The 14,492-nt window shown below is 54.1% G+C and overlaps 1 protein-coding gene across 2 annotated transcripts; it reads right to left on the bottom strand.

Moving 5' to 3' along the window:
* Positions 1-4,596: 4,596 nt before the first annotated feature.
* Positions 4,597-9,645, bottom strand: HINFP (histone H4 transcription factor). 2 transcript variants are annotated; one of them, XM_059829646.1, is made up of 10 exons: positions 9,483-9,645; positions 9,025-9,251; positions 8,712-8,823; positions 8,071-8,223; positions 7,394-7,471; positions 7,180-7,300; positions 6,928-7,066; positions 6,507-6,631; positions 5,690-5,819; positions 4,597-5,392 (listed from the first exon to the last, which is right to left on the bottom strand). In XM_059829646.1, exons 1-10 carry the CDS (start codon positions 9,643-9,645, stop codon positions 5,297-5,299), a joined length of 1,344 nt encoding a protein of 447 aa, XP_059685629.1. In that variant the 3' UTR covers positions 4,597-5,296. The 2 variants fall into 2 exon arrangements, with proteins under 2 accessions (XP_059685629.1, XP_009807952.2); XM_009809650.2 differs by having other exon boundaries at positions 4,597-5,819.
* Positions 9,646-14,492: the final 4,847 nt, after the last annotated feature.

Here is a 14,492-nt window from a genome sequence, read left to right as displayed (position 1 = left end):
TCTGTCATGTATGGCCAGGGCTCCAGGGACAGAGCAGGCAGCAGAATCTCTTTGCATGACTGGAAAACCTGTGTGATTTCCTGTAAACACATTTTTAATTACCCACGGTGGTGCTGCTGGTCCTCCAGCTCCACTGGCAATCCCATCACAGGTGGTCCAGATCACCTTCTTCCCCAGGGGAATAAAAATTCTAGCTTTCCCATTGCTGCTTCAGAGGGAGCCAGGGCAGCCCTCAGGGAGCACAAGGCTGTTCCCAGCTGGAGCCAAGTACCAGCATCAGCATGAATGCAACCCACTGAGCATTGCCCCAGTGAGAAGTGAAGGGCCAGTGGGGAGAACAAAGAGTTTAGGGAAGGGAGCCTGGTCAGAAACCCACTCCTGAGAACAGAGGTGGTATAGCACAGGGTTACAGCAGTGCCCATGATGGCTGCTCCTGCCAAGGGCCACCTTAATAGCAGCCGTGCACAGGCCAGCAAGCCCCATGGTAGGCAGTGAGAGCCCCCAGCCCCAGCTCCCTTCTCAAGTGCCTGAAAGGAGTCACTGTGGGCCCACACCCCAGGTCTTTTTCTCCAGCTACAGGATGAAAGAGGGTCCTGCTGTGCTCAGGACACCCCCCTTATATCTCCTTACCTATCTTGGCTGCAGCACATCAGCTACCACATCCCTTTGTGGCTCCAAGCTGCTGGGAGAGAAGTTCCTGGGGAAAGGGGCTCTCAGAGCAAGACCACAGACCGCTGGAAGGAGCATGCCCTGCAGCCAGTGTGCAGACCAGGCCATGGGAGATACTTTGCACCTGGGGGCCGAGACCTTCCTCCACAGTCAGCTGTCCTGGCCCCAGCGCTCCCAGGGAGGCTGTAGGGCAGTTTATCCCGCTGTAACACTTGATTCCTCAGCAATGGGTGGTGCAGCCCTGGCCAGGCTGCTCTGCCCTGTAAGCTCTGCCCGTGGCATGCGGAGAGCGGGCAGGTCCCACGCTCCAGCTCTGCCTGACGGCTGCAGCAAGCACAGAGGGCAGATCTACCTCTCAGGTCAGGGCCTGGCCTGGGTGCAGGAAATACCTGGCAGGGAGAAATCACAACCTACAGCACAGATGGGATAGATACTTCTGCAACAGGCACAGGCACACATGCTACCTCCCCCCTAAAAGGGGATATGAGCTTCCTCTAGGAAGCAGCCAGGCAAATGGAGGCTGAGACACCAATGTCCCCAAGCCCAGCTGCCGGAAACATGCAACTCCCCAGGTGTCTTCTGCTCCCAGAGCATCTCCTGCCACTGGCGAGTCACAGGATGGGGCCAGGCAGCAAGGCAGCCCTGAGAGAGAGTGAGTCCAGAATGTCTCCTCTCCTCTCAGATGACAGCCTTGGGACAGACGGAGCTTACAGAAGGAGCGCAGCGAGGAAGACGCGTGGCAAAGGGAAGCAGACATCCAGGGTGGAAGCCTCCCTCAAGCGCGGGGCCAGTGGCCACATCCCCGGACAGCCAAGCTCTACCCAGAGGAAGCTGTAAGGAGAGCAAGAGCAGCAGATTTTGAGCTGTTTGGCAGCCCCCAGCTCTCAGTTCCGACCCTTCTCATGAAACAGTGGGGCAGTCCCTTACCAAAGGTGGGCAGCCACTACCGGGACTCACCGCACGGGACGTGGCAGTCGCACTCGCAAACGTCGCAGCGCAGGAACCAGCGGGCCCAGCCTGAGCGCTTGGTGACACAGGCTGAGATCTTGATGCAGCCATGGTTGAGGAAGGCTCCCAGGTGGGCCTGGGTGCTGCAGGACGAGGAGCACTTCCCACTAATATCCCGCTCGCTGATCTCGATCCGACCTCGCAGGCAGATCCCTGCAAGAGCAGGGCCAGGTCACATCACAGGGTGCCCACCAACCCTGCAGTCCTGCAGTGGCAGGCTAGAGGAAAAGAGGGATCGGAGACATGCCTGCAGCCCTCCCGCCTGCTCCCCATGCGGGCAGGGTGCCGCCTCGGGCTCAGCACGATACCCAGCAGTACTCACGGAGGCAGGTGGGCTTGGGGGTCCAGCGGCCGTTGGACTGGCAGGCGCTGGCCGGGTCCCCCAGCAGCAGGAATCCAGGCCGGCAGCTGTATCGCACCACTGAGCCAACCCACCAGTCGTTGCCGTACACCACTGAGTTGAAGTCTGCTTCAGGTCGCCCACAGTTCACTGGGGACAGGGAGGTTCCCGGGGGCAGCACAGGGCCAGCACCCTGTGCAGCCTGCTCGGCAGAATGGCAGCCCAAGGGGCTGCACCCAGACAAGGTTGCGGGTCCCGGGTGAGGACCAGGGTGCTGGGCAGGCTCTGCGGGTGCCCCAGGCTGCATCCCCTTGTGGCCTGAGGACCAGGCTGCTGGAGAGACTCCATGCACGTGTGTGTGGCACAAAACCTGCCCTCCCCAGGCTGGCTGCGCCAAGCTCTGCAGCCATCCCCAGGCCCACCCCCCGTCTCCCCTCTGTCGGCTGTACCTCGGCAGAAGGACTTGTAGCCCAGCCAGCAGCAGCTGCCGTTCCCGCACTGGCTCCTCTTCAGCTCCTTGTGCTTCCCCTTGCAGCCCCCCAAGCAGATGGGTGCTGTGCCAGACCAGTACGTATCCAGGTCTCCTGGTGCCGCAGGGAGCAAGGCAGAGCAGGGCTGGGGCAGAGGGCTGAGGAACACCCTTCCCGCCAGCTCCCCAGCCCTCAGAGACCCGCAGGGAGCTGGTACAAGCCCAGGGAAGGCTCATCTCAGCCCACCCCCTGACCCCTGCTCTGGTGAGAAGTGCATCCACTTGCTGCCCCCAGCTCTTCTGCAAGCCAGCTCCCACTTCCCCTGTGCCAAGCCTCGGCACAGGGATGTGACAAAGGTCTTGCTCCCTGCTGGGAAAGACCGGTCCAGCCAGGTGCCTGCAGCTCTGGGGCACCCTATAAGCCCCTCTTCCCCCAAACACCCTGTTACCTTCTGGGTCCTCACAGGAGACCAGCGTGGCCAGCACGGCGAGGAAGAGGAGGCCCAGGCCCATCGTGCACATCTGCCCTCCTCCCCTTGCCCCTCAAATCAAAGGCCCCCCTCTCTGCTTGCCCAGGAGAAAGTGAACTTGGTTTCCATACACACAGGACAGGGGATGCTGTAGGACACGGGGGGAAGGGAGGAGACATTCTCTTTAATGCCAATCCTCTCCCCAGCAGATAATCTCTGGCAGATTACCCTCCCTGGACCCAGTGTTTAAAGGGACAACTCGTCCCAGCCACCACAGCCTTGCCTCTGCTCCCAACACCTACCACTCATGTAGGGCAGGAGTGCTGTAGTCCAAGACAATGCAGGCGCAGCCGTGGCAGCAGAGCCCCAAGGCCTCCGTGTTGGAAAGAGGGCCAAGCTGGAAGTGCTGCGAATGCAAATCTGGCAGGAGGCCCTTCTCTCGAAGGCATCCTTGGCCCAGCTCTGCCAAGTACCAGGGAGCAAGGGCCAGGCAGGGGCGGGGAAGGTGGCAAGGCCCAGTCACATCACATACCGGCAGCCCAGGGATGCCCTCCCCAGAAATAGCAACACCCTCACGCACTGCATGCTGTCAGGGCCGCTGGGACAGCCAGCTGCCTGCCACCCTGCCTCCCCCTGAGCACAAGGTGCCCAGCGCATGGCCCTAGCTGCATTTCGCTGGCCCATGGGAGGCACTCTGCGTGCACGACCCTGGAGAGAGAAGTATCGGGGCGCAGGGGTGTGCTTTGCCCTTCACACATGGATCCAGCCCCAGGAAACATTCCCACACAGCCTACAGCAGGCAGCTCTGCCCACTTCATCCCTGCTGCTCACCCAGCCCCTGCATATGGCAACTGCAGAGCATGCTGCCCCTCACCCAGGGCACAGGCCTAAATGGGCTGCTCTCATCACCCCATCCCAAGGGCACAGCCACGAATCACACCCACAGTGTTTGTAATTAGAAAGCAAGCAGATGGCCAAGAGTTTAGCATAAAGTTATTTCCTCCATTAACCTGGAATTCCAACAGCTTTTGCTGAACTGCTTGAGAAAGGAAGCGAGGGGAAAAAAAATCAGCATCCAGATCAGCACATCACCTCCACACACAGGCCGGTGAGTGCCCGAGTGTCACTCCAGGGACACCAGCTTCACGCTGTCCTCATCGAAATCACTCGACAAAAGGCAAGCTGGCTCTGCTCACAAGCCTAGGCTACTCTCTATATTCAAAAAATGACATTGCGGGCAGCTGACATTCATGCCCTGAAGGAGGCAGCAAAAATCAAACCCTCATCAGGACAGCAGGGAACAAGAGTGCCAGAGCTAAACCTGGCCTTTCAGTGCCACCTCTGGGGACGTGGAACAACACACTCTCCAAGGCAGTGGCCAGCTGCACCAAGCAGCAGCATGTAGGACTTGTCAAGAAATCCTGGCAGCTCTTCAGTGCCCACCTGCCACACTGCAGGCTCTAGGCAATTTGGTCTCATCCTCTCACCACAGCGTGCCACAGCTGGCAGGGACGGGGCTGAAACAGACACCAGACATCAGTTGGCCTGGCAGTCCGACTTTTATTTGTCTTGCCAAAGTACACTTTGCCCAACCAGGAGCCCAAACCCCAACGTGGGAAGGAAACCCAGGGAAGGACAAAAGCAGTAAGAAGCTGCCAGTGCCCCAGTGCTGCAGGGTAGCAGCAGCCTGCAAGGGACAGCACCTCCAGCCCTCTCCTCCTAGAGAACAGTGCAGTGTCATGGGATCAATGGTGCAAACACCACCAACAGCACCAGCTGAACGACCTAGGAAAGATGAAGGCAGAAGTAGAGCATGCCATCCCTTGTAGAACAAAGCATGGATGGGGGAGAACAGGCCTGCTAAGGGCCACGCATCTCCCCAGGGAAGAGGCTTCAGCTACAGTGTCTGCTCAGCACACCATCGTGCCTGGGGAGATCCTAGCTGAGGACAAGGCTCAGCAAAGGCTGACAGCTGCACAGCAGCAGGGACCACATCACCAGTGAGTGACCAAGAGGGGAAGGCCTGTGTCAGGCTAAGGCCAAACCTCCTGGAAGGGTGGGAGAGGCTTGCTAGTCCCTAATCCCCAAAAGGAGGAGACAGACAGCTCTTTCCAGCTTAGATCACTTGACCCACAACTGAGAGACACCTGTCCTTCCCCTCTCCCCATGCTGACCAGAACCAGCAGCCAGTGAGGCTGGGGCAGCGGGGGGGGGAAGTCAACCAGCTGCAGGTAGGTGAAGACAAGCTCAGCCCTCTCCCCCAAGCACTTCCCAACCTCCCTCACCAGCACATCCCATGGAGACCCAAGTTTTCCTCATGCAGAGAGGCACATGAGCACCTCACACGATCTGGATGCCCAGCTCCTCAGCTGTCTTCTGCAGACGGTCCATGACATTCTCCTCCAGCTCCATAGCCAGCCCGCCAGGTGCTGCCACCTGCTCCTCTGAGGATGTGCTGGCCATGACATAATACACAGTCTCACTTTCCCCGTGCTCGTTGGTCCGGTTCACCACACGGATGATGGGGTTGGCCGGGGTGCCGGATTCTTGCTCCGACGACACCGCTGCTCCTGGGAAGGCACTTGGCTGTGCTGGCTCAGGGCTGTCAGCAGAGCAAGCAGCCGGGCGCAGCGGGGCCACTTGCAGCTCAGCGATACTGTTCTCTGCCAGAGGAGCCTCTGCCGGGGCCTCCAGAATGATGCCCTGCAGGTTGCCCTCACCCTCAGACAGCACCACACACTCAGCTGAGCCATCCAGTGCCTCCCCGCGCTTCTCTCTGTCCTTCAGTAGCTGCTCCGTCAGCTCCACGCTCTCATAACGCACCAGCTGCAGCCTCATGTAGCCATCCTCATGTTCCTTGTACCTGAGCAGAGATAGACAGGGGTAATGGAGTCAGTCACACTGCAGCCCCTTCCCAACAGACAGGTAGCAGCCTGAAGCAGCAGCCAAGGAAAAGGCACTATATTCTAGGTTCCAATGCCCAGTGCTACATTACCAGGCAAGCAGGATAGGATTAAAAACCCTTCAGCCCCTACCCCTAAAAGCCCATCCATGTGGCAGCTTCTGAGCTTTCTGCTAGGCCTCTATCATCTCCCAAGCCCATCTCCTTCCACCACTCTCTTTCACTGGAAACATTTGAAGTCCATCCTCTTCCCCACCCAGCTTTTAGGCTCTGGAAACCCTTTGGAGTTTCCTACAGAGGAATGCAGCGGAGTCATCTGCCAAGAGACTGATCTGCAGCAGGTTTCTCTAGAGTGGGACCTGGCCCCTGCCAAGCTCAGAAGAGTCCCACCAGATGCACCACTGCTGCCCGTGCCCCTATTCTCTGACCCACTGCTGGAGCTGCCACCCAGCACTGCTCTGTCGCTGTGCCAGATCCCACCGAATGCTTGCTGCCCAGTGCCTCCCAGCCACTGGGAAATGGATCTTGAGCACATTACAGGCAAATGTCAGAGCCCAAGCACTACCAGGTCCCTGCTCCAGGAGGACACAGCTCCAGCTGTCTCTTGCACTAGAGAGGAGGTAGTGAAGAGCTAAGGATGGGCAGTACCTGAAGCGAGGATGCCCCGAGGGCCATTTGAACTGGTGTTTCTTCCTGAGGTGGACAGTGAGGTTGTTTCCACGTGTGAAGCACTTGTCACAGACATGGCACTTGTACCGGGGCTCTGAGTCACCCTGAAGGGCAGAGAGAGGAATGTGAATACCCCATGAAGCTGATCAGAGGGCCTGGTACCCATGCATGTGCATGGAAGGAGGAATCAGGTTCTCTGAGAAGACTGACAGGACATATCATTGCAGCAGTAAGAGAGGAATGCAACCTGACCTCACATTCCTACAGCCCTGGTCAGCCTGGGGCACTTCACATGACTTAGCTTTTTTCCTCATGCTTCTGTACAGCATGTTGCACTTAGCAGTTCTCAGCCTCACTGGGAGAGAGTACACAGCAGAATAGCCCTCTGCTCCCTTCCCACCTCATGGACTTTCCGGTAGTGCAGTTTGATGGAGCAGAGGGAACGTGCAGTAAAGCTGCAAGCCTCAAACTCGCAGCGATAGGCTGGCTCTTTGCTGTGCGTGTCCAGATGTTTCCTCAAGTCAATGAGATTCTTGCAGCTAAAAGGAAATGATAAGAGAACAAAGCTGGACACTGTGTAGCGCGCACGCGTGCACGTCTCTGGGTGCTTCTCCGTCACCAGTCTGGGAAGACGGAAAGCCCTGGTCCTTACCTGTAGTCACAATAGTCACACTTGAACGGCCGCTCCTCACTGTGCCGAAAACGAATGTGATTGCGCAGGGAGGAGGGCAGTGGGCAGGTCATGTCACACAGAGGGCACTTGTAATGGTTCACTGCGTGAAAGAATGGGTGGAAAACATTACCACAAAGCACGGGAGAGCACACACTCTTCAGAGCCTCAGGTGGGAGAAGGGGCCTTTACTCACCATGGTTCCTCATATGGTCACGGAGCAGCCTCTCTGTGGCAAACCTCTTGGAGCAGTGAGAACACTGAAACCTCTGCTCTGCAGCATCAGGGCCAAGGAGAAAGGGGAGAGGGTGGTGAGAAAAGAGATCAAAGCAGAGAGAACAGCACAAAGAGCAGCAAGTGAGAAAAAGAGATAGTCACAGTGGAGGTGGGAACCCTTCTCTCCAGAGATAGTAGACACTGACTACAAAGCCAAACAAAAAAAACCCCACTTGCAAAGACCAATCTGCCTCCCCTTCACACAGCCTCCTTGTGCTGCCAGTGCAGGAACTGGGGAGCAACCATCATACACATCGCCAGCACAGCACATGGGAACTCAACAAGCAAATCCCAGTACTGCTGCAAGTGTCCAGCTGCTGCCTTTGACTTCAGTCCTGGGTGCCCACAGGAGGAACAGCTTTGGCTGCAGCAGTGTGAGCCCTTTGCAGCCTTGTCAGCCTCCAATCCTCCTGCCTCTGCAAGAAGACACATCTCAGAGATTCATCGGTGTCTTAGTTCCCAATCATCAGAGAAGCCAGGCTGTTTCCAAGCACACCCATGCCCTTTACTGGCAGAGAAGAGGCAGCTCTAGCAAACCAAATGGCCCAGCCAGAGGACTGCTCACAACCTACTCCTCCCCTGCCCGCAGGAGCTTACGGTCCAGTGCAGTCTGACGGCGGATATGGTCAAAGAACTTGGTGTTGTTGGCGAACATCCCCCCACAGGTAGGACAGGCCACTACCTTCTCCTGCGTGTGGCTGCGCAAGTGCTCCCGCAGTTTGCAGCGCCCTTTGAAGGTGCAATCGCAGTCTAAACAGAAACAACAGAATGCCATTAAGATCTTTCACACATGGGCCATGATCCACAACCTGACTGAATGGCAGGCTTCTTGCTTCTGTTTTGACTAGCAAGGATCAACTCCCTGCTCCAAAAAGCCCACAGAGCAGTGTAACAGCAGGATGAGATCACTAGCGCACAACTGGCATGGGCCTCCCCACTGCAAGCAGCTAAGTCAATTGCACAAACACGGGAGAGAGAAATTATTGAAAAACTTAAACTGGAGCCTTTTTCTTCTAGGTACTAATTAAATATAAATGAAAAGTTCAATATTAAGCACTCAACTGGATCCCCTGAGGGAAATTCGACAGGAATATTTCACTGTTAGGACCATGCACACATACTTTTGAAGTTCAGGGAGGCTCTGTGAAACCCTGCTAAGGAGCACAGAGTTCTGTACAATGTTTGCAATCCAGCCCTATGCAAAGCTCTCTAGAGAGGCCTTGTATGCACCCACTAACCTTTCCAGCCACAGAGGACCACGTGGTTCTCCTTCCCTGCCGCCTTGTACTCTGAACAGAAGCTGTGATCCTCCACATGCCGATAGAACCACTCAGGATTATCAAATGATCTCTGTTGGGGAGCAGGGACAGACAAAACAGGGTGAAAAGATCAGCGCAAGCTGGCCTCAGCCAGAGCACAACAGATGCTTTCACACAGGTACAAACACAGCCGGCATGCAGGTGAGCTGGAGGACAAAAGCAGCTCTCCTTCCCCTGGCCACCACGTCACAGATAACACGGAGGAAAGCAAAACTGGGTCCCCTGTACTCACCTCACAGTACTCCCACAGGCACAGAAAGTTCTCCTGGATCTCAGGGATGATATTGCGGCTCTGGAAGTCCAGCTGGCAATGGCTCACATCTGACTGGCTCTGCAGGGCCCGCAGCCCCCACTGCTTCAGCTTGGTGTGGTAGCAATGGAAATAGACGTGGCGAATGAGGTCAGCTGAGCTCTCTGGGGAACAGAAACCACATTCCTGCCACAAACACGTGTATTCCTCTGCAACACAAACAGGAAATATACAGGCCATAATGACGTCTGATGGAAACTCTCCAAGTAAAGCTCAGGATCCCACAGACAGAGAAACACCACAGCGTTTTTAATGAGAACCCAATCCTGCAGCAGGCAGTGCTGCTCTCCTCAGGGAGAGGAAGATTCTCTCACAATGAAATATCTCAGAGAAGAGGGAGGGCTCATGAGCCGCAGCAGTCGAGGCTGCTAGCTCCTTACCGAGAGGGTCCACCTCGTCCCGGTGTTCTCCGGGAAGGTGCTGCTGCAGGTGCTGGGCGACATGCTCGCAAAACTCCTCCATCTTCGAGGCCACGTAGGTGCACACCTCCCACTCGCACTGCAGCACCAAGGCCTCCTTGCCGCCGGCCTTGGTGGGCGGCATGGCCGGGGCCGCCGGCCCTGAAGGGCAGGGCGAGAGGCCAAGGGCTCCCCTCACCGTCACGGACACCCACTGCCCGAAACCGGCCCGGGCGCTGCCCGGCAGGTCTCGGCGAGGGCAGGGGCGGCCCCGCGCTCCCGCAGCGCCGGCCGGAGCCGGGGCTGAGCCACCGCGGCGGGCCGCCGGGCCCAGCGGCACCGAACCGGCGGACGGGGCAGGGGGGAGCCCCGGGCAGACCAGGGCGCGGGAAACCGCCCCACTCACCCTCCTCCCCCCACCCGGGGGACGCCGGAAGGCAACGGACCGCGCCCGGCGGCCCAATAGCAGCCGCCCCCAGCCGGGCCGCCGACCAATCCCCGCGCAGGAGCCGGCTGCGCGCGTGCAGCGGCCGAGCGGGCCCGCCGGGAAGCGGCGCCGGCTCACAAAGGTTCCCAGGCGGTTTGGGGCTGCCCCGCCGGCGAAGGCCTTTCGGACACCCGCGGGACTACCTCGCGTTTGGTCGTGGGAAATCAGTATCCCGGGAGCCGGGGCCACTTTTGTTATGGTAGGATTTGGGACGGGACCTGGCTTTGCAGTGGTGGAGCACGAAGACCTGCGCAGGCTTTGCTACTGCCACGTACGTTAATTTCTGGTGCCTCCAGAATCGTTCCTCGTGAAAACGGGAGTTCTCACAGTGCCAAGACCGCCGTGCAAATCCACACAACTGGGCACCCCCGCCAGGCACCGAATACAAAACCCACCGGTGTTGCGGTTCCTGCTGTGAGACGATGCTCTCTTAACTCAGTAATGAGACGGATTGAAATGACCGTTTGAATTAAACAAATATACATTGATTACTAGGTCTGGTGTTCCAGGCTTTTGTAACCCAAAACGGAGACACAATTCGCAGAAAGTTTGCTTTGGCACAGGTAAACGCCGTGCTAAAACCAAATGGGATTGTATAAAACGTGCCACAAAGCATGCCTTGCCAACACACAATTGCTCCTGTAACTCCTGACATACACACTGGCTCTCCCCTCCGACGTGAATGGAAAGTACACGCCCAAATTAACGAAACTATATAGAAAATCTGGGTCTGATGCTTTTTCAAATTAAAATGTAAGGTAAGAGATGGATCGCATCTAAAAGAAGGCTGTCTGAGTTTTTATTTTATCTCTGCTTAATTGTTTTCTGCAGAATGTGTTGTTTTCAATGTAATTATTTCTTACCCAGTGCAGAAAACACCTGGACTGGTTGGACAGTGCAAAGCTATTAGCTTGAATGGGGCTGGGATTTAAGTTGTATTTCCTAACCAAAGTATGTAAATATGGGTAACAGGAGACAAAACTATCTGGGAAGTCTGCCAGGAGGCAGGTGGCAAACTAAGCCTATTGCTGACAAAGCAAAGACAGCCCTCTCCTCTTGCGACTTTACATCTGCCCACGCTTCCCCGACCTGCCTGGTGCTTCCTGCCAATTCTATTACCTGTCAGCCAAATCTGAGACACCGCTGGGTACCAAGAGGGGGTGGCCAGGAATGGACAGGCCAAAATAAGACTTGTCTTTTATACATTAGGGTGTATATACGTGGTGAAAGACTCTGTATACAGGAGCTCGAGGCTTTCATGAGCTTGATTCTGTGATGTCCTCTTGGTCCTGAGCTCCATGCCAGAGCAGGCAGAATACCCAAGTCGTTCTGCAAGTTAAGAATATTGGGAATTATTCAGGATGTTATTTCAGCTCTGCCTTCCCCACTTGCCTCGGTGGCCTGGGCAGATGCAGCCTTTGCCAGCTGCTGCTCTTTGTATTTTATTTTTCTTCTGAAGGAAATGAATAATTACACTTAAAAAACCAATAGCCTTCCCCAGGAAGACAGTTCATATGACAGGCCAAATTAATCTCTGGGACAATGCTGGGGAAAGCGCACGGAATTACAAAGAGGGACGGATCTTACCTAATAGACCCGCAAGCTGGCAGCAGACTCCACAAGAGGAGAAATATTTAATTATGAGGAACATATTGGCGCCAGTCTTGTCCTGCTCATGTAAGATGAGCACAGCAACACTGCACATCAGCCCACTCTTGTGCACAAAACACTCCAGAGACCATCTGCTTCACCACAGCCTGTCCTCACCGTATTTATAGGTTGTGCTAGCCACATTGCAGGGAAAGTGGCTCTCTTAGAGCAAATGCGGATATGTTTCAGAACTAGGATATAAGCTATGGTGCTTAAAGAAGCATTTAAAGGCTTAACTCTGCTTCTTTGTTCAGATATTGCAGAAACAGACTTTCTACCATTTGAAGGCTGGGAAGGGAGGAGTGGCTATAGCAGGCCTGGCCAAAGGTCCCTTTAATCTGGGTCCAGCAGCAGTGTAAGAACAGGACCTTGCCTGGCTGCTGTTTCCCCTCCTGGCACCTCACTGCAGGCTAACCCCAGACCTTCAGAAAGGGGACCCCTTGCTTGATAACGGAGAGCCAAACCCTGGCCTCCTCCTCAGGAGCATGTGGGTTTGCTAAAGGATGTTCCTGCTGGTCCCATGAGCATGCTGTCCCTGGCTGAATGTTACCCCTCTCCCCGCAGGTGCTAGTGGATGCCATGCAAAGCCTCCTGGGTTCACGGTGTCCAAAGATCCAGTTTTAATTGTGTAATGCACAAGCTAGCCTGCGGGGTCCCAGAGAGACACTACTACTCCCTGGGTAAGGCCTGCTATGTGCCTCTCCAACAGCACATGGGTATCTCACACTTACCCGTGAGAAGATACTCTTGTCCCACCTTGTTTTACCTCCTCACCTGTAAGGAGATGGCTCATCACTGCAAGACTTACCAGCCTTTCACTTTAACCCAAGAATTTTCTGTTGGTAAACTTCAACTCAGTTTTCATCCATGAAATGTCAGCTCAGACAGGAAAGAGGCTCTTCGGGAACGATCCACACTGACCATGCAAATTGGAGTGAAACAGACATCAAGAGATTTGCATTTAAGCAAATCCCAAACAAGGTATTGTGGAGACATCACTGAATTGTAGAAAACATTTCCATCAGGCTCAGCTGGAACTTTACCAGTGGAGTATGAGCACTGACTTCACTCTGCTCTGGGAAGCTCATGACGGACGGCCCTTCTCCAAAGTCCCGCAGAATCTGAGAGCTCGGGCTTGTCAGCAGGGACGACAATGGAAACGGGTGAGTTTCAGCACCTTGACTTTTCACAAGCATAAAAATGCATCTTCATGGAAATATCAGGGAAAGAACACACTGTGCCATCCTTGGGCTCATATTAAAAAAAATCAGAAAGAAGAATTGTCTAAAATTGACATGTGGCATCTTTAATGTCCCAAGAATTTAATAGCATCTATTAGCATGTTCCACCTTCTCTAGACTGAATTTATATTCCTTTACAATGCAATATTTTTCCAAAAGGCAGTTAGATCGAAGTGATGTGAAATATGATTCAACTTACTTGAAAATTATATAAACTCGGGCCTGAATTAGCATTCCCTTCCCTGATGCTGCCAATAGCAGAGTTATCTGGAGTTTTAATAGCTCAGCATCAGATCCTGCTGAATAACTCATTGAAAGCAACTGGTTTAGTTATGTGAGGCTGGACTGCTAAATTAAAAACAGGGTTAGAGGACAGAGCCGTTACATTGCTTACTTGTAAGAACTTGAGCAGTGGAGTAACTACGAGTATATGAATGAAGTAACTTCAATAGCACAGCACCCATGTGTAAAAGTAAGGAGGTGTGGAAGTGTTTTTCTAATGTCTTTAGACCATAGTAAAGATGTTAGGAAAACATGACTGCAGAAGTGCAGAGCATCAGACACTTACTAGAAATGGTCACAGAGAAGCAAGGTCAGTTAATACAAAGAGGTTGTAGAACTTGGCAATATCAGACTGCAGAATAAAAGAATAAAAACTGCTCACAGCTTTTCCAGTGATGCTATTTTAGAAATATCCCCATTCTGAAAATTAGATTTAAGACTGTCTCCTTGGCTTCAGCCCTTCTCCAGAAGTTCTGTGCTGAATCAAGGCCTGAATCTTCAACTGGATGCAGCTAGCAAAGGCTGCACGAGTTATCACAGGTATCAATGGAGCTCAATGAACTGTGCTATGCAGTTCAGACTTTTCCATGAAATCGCAATGCTGTTATCTCTAAAGGAACTCTCATGCAAAGATGCGAAGTTTCCAACGCAGAAAGATTCTGCCAGTTATACCTGCTCTGCCACAGCTTTTGAGCTCTTGCTGCATGTGCATACCAGGTACCTGTGCTTCCAACTGTTCTCAGTAAAAACAGCCCTGAAAAGGGACTACAGGAGGGAGATTTCTTCCTTGGGCTGTGGAAAAGAGCCGGCCTCAGTATACAGATTCCTCCCAGCTGCAAGAGTTGATATCCATTTCTGGCTGTGTCCTGGCTTGTCCACAGATACTCGCTGGTTGGTATGCAGACTCAGCGTTCACCTCGATTTTGGCTATTTTGATCATAAGCTTTTTGGGGCACTGTCTTTTGCAATGCATTTGCCTTGTGCCCAATCTTGGCTGAAGTATCTCTGGTTAGTACTCAGTCACCAAAACCAAGTTGCAGTTGCCCAACATTGCAATTGCTATGGCCCAACAGAAAACATTTGGGGTAACTCCAAGCCAGCACTGAGATTCTGTGTTGTTTAAACCCTCTACTCTTTCCTTTCTAAGCTTTCCATGTGTATGCGCACCTGGTGACACAATGCCACATGAATGAAAGTGATAAATGGAGCCAATGGTGCTTTTCACATCCTGAAAAGCAGAAGGGCAAGCTGATAAATCACAATTTTAGAGATCAAACACATCAGCTGTGGAATGGCTGTTTGTGTTCCCTCGGGAGAACACGGCTGCGTGTT

This window comes from Gavia stellata, chromosome 26, assembly GCF_030936135.1.
Source record: "Gavia stellata isolate bGavSte3 chromosome 26, bGavSte3.hap2, whole genome shotgun sequence".
Lineage (NCBI taxonomy): Eukaryota > Metazoa > Chordata > Aves > Gaviiformes > Gaviidae > Gavia > Gavia stellata.
This window is presented reverse-complemented; position numbering and strand designations above follow the sequence as displayed.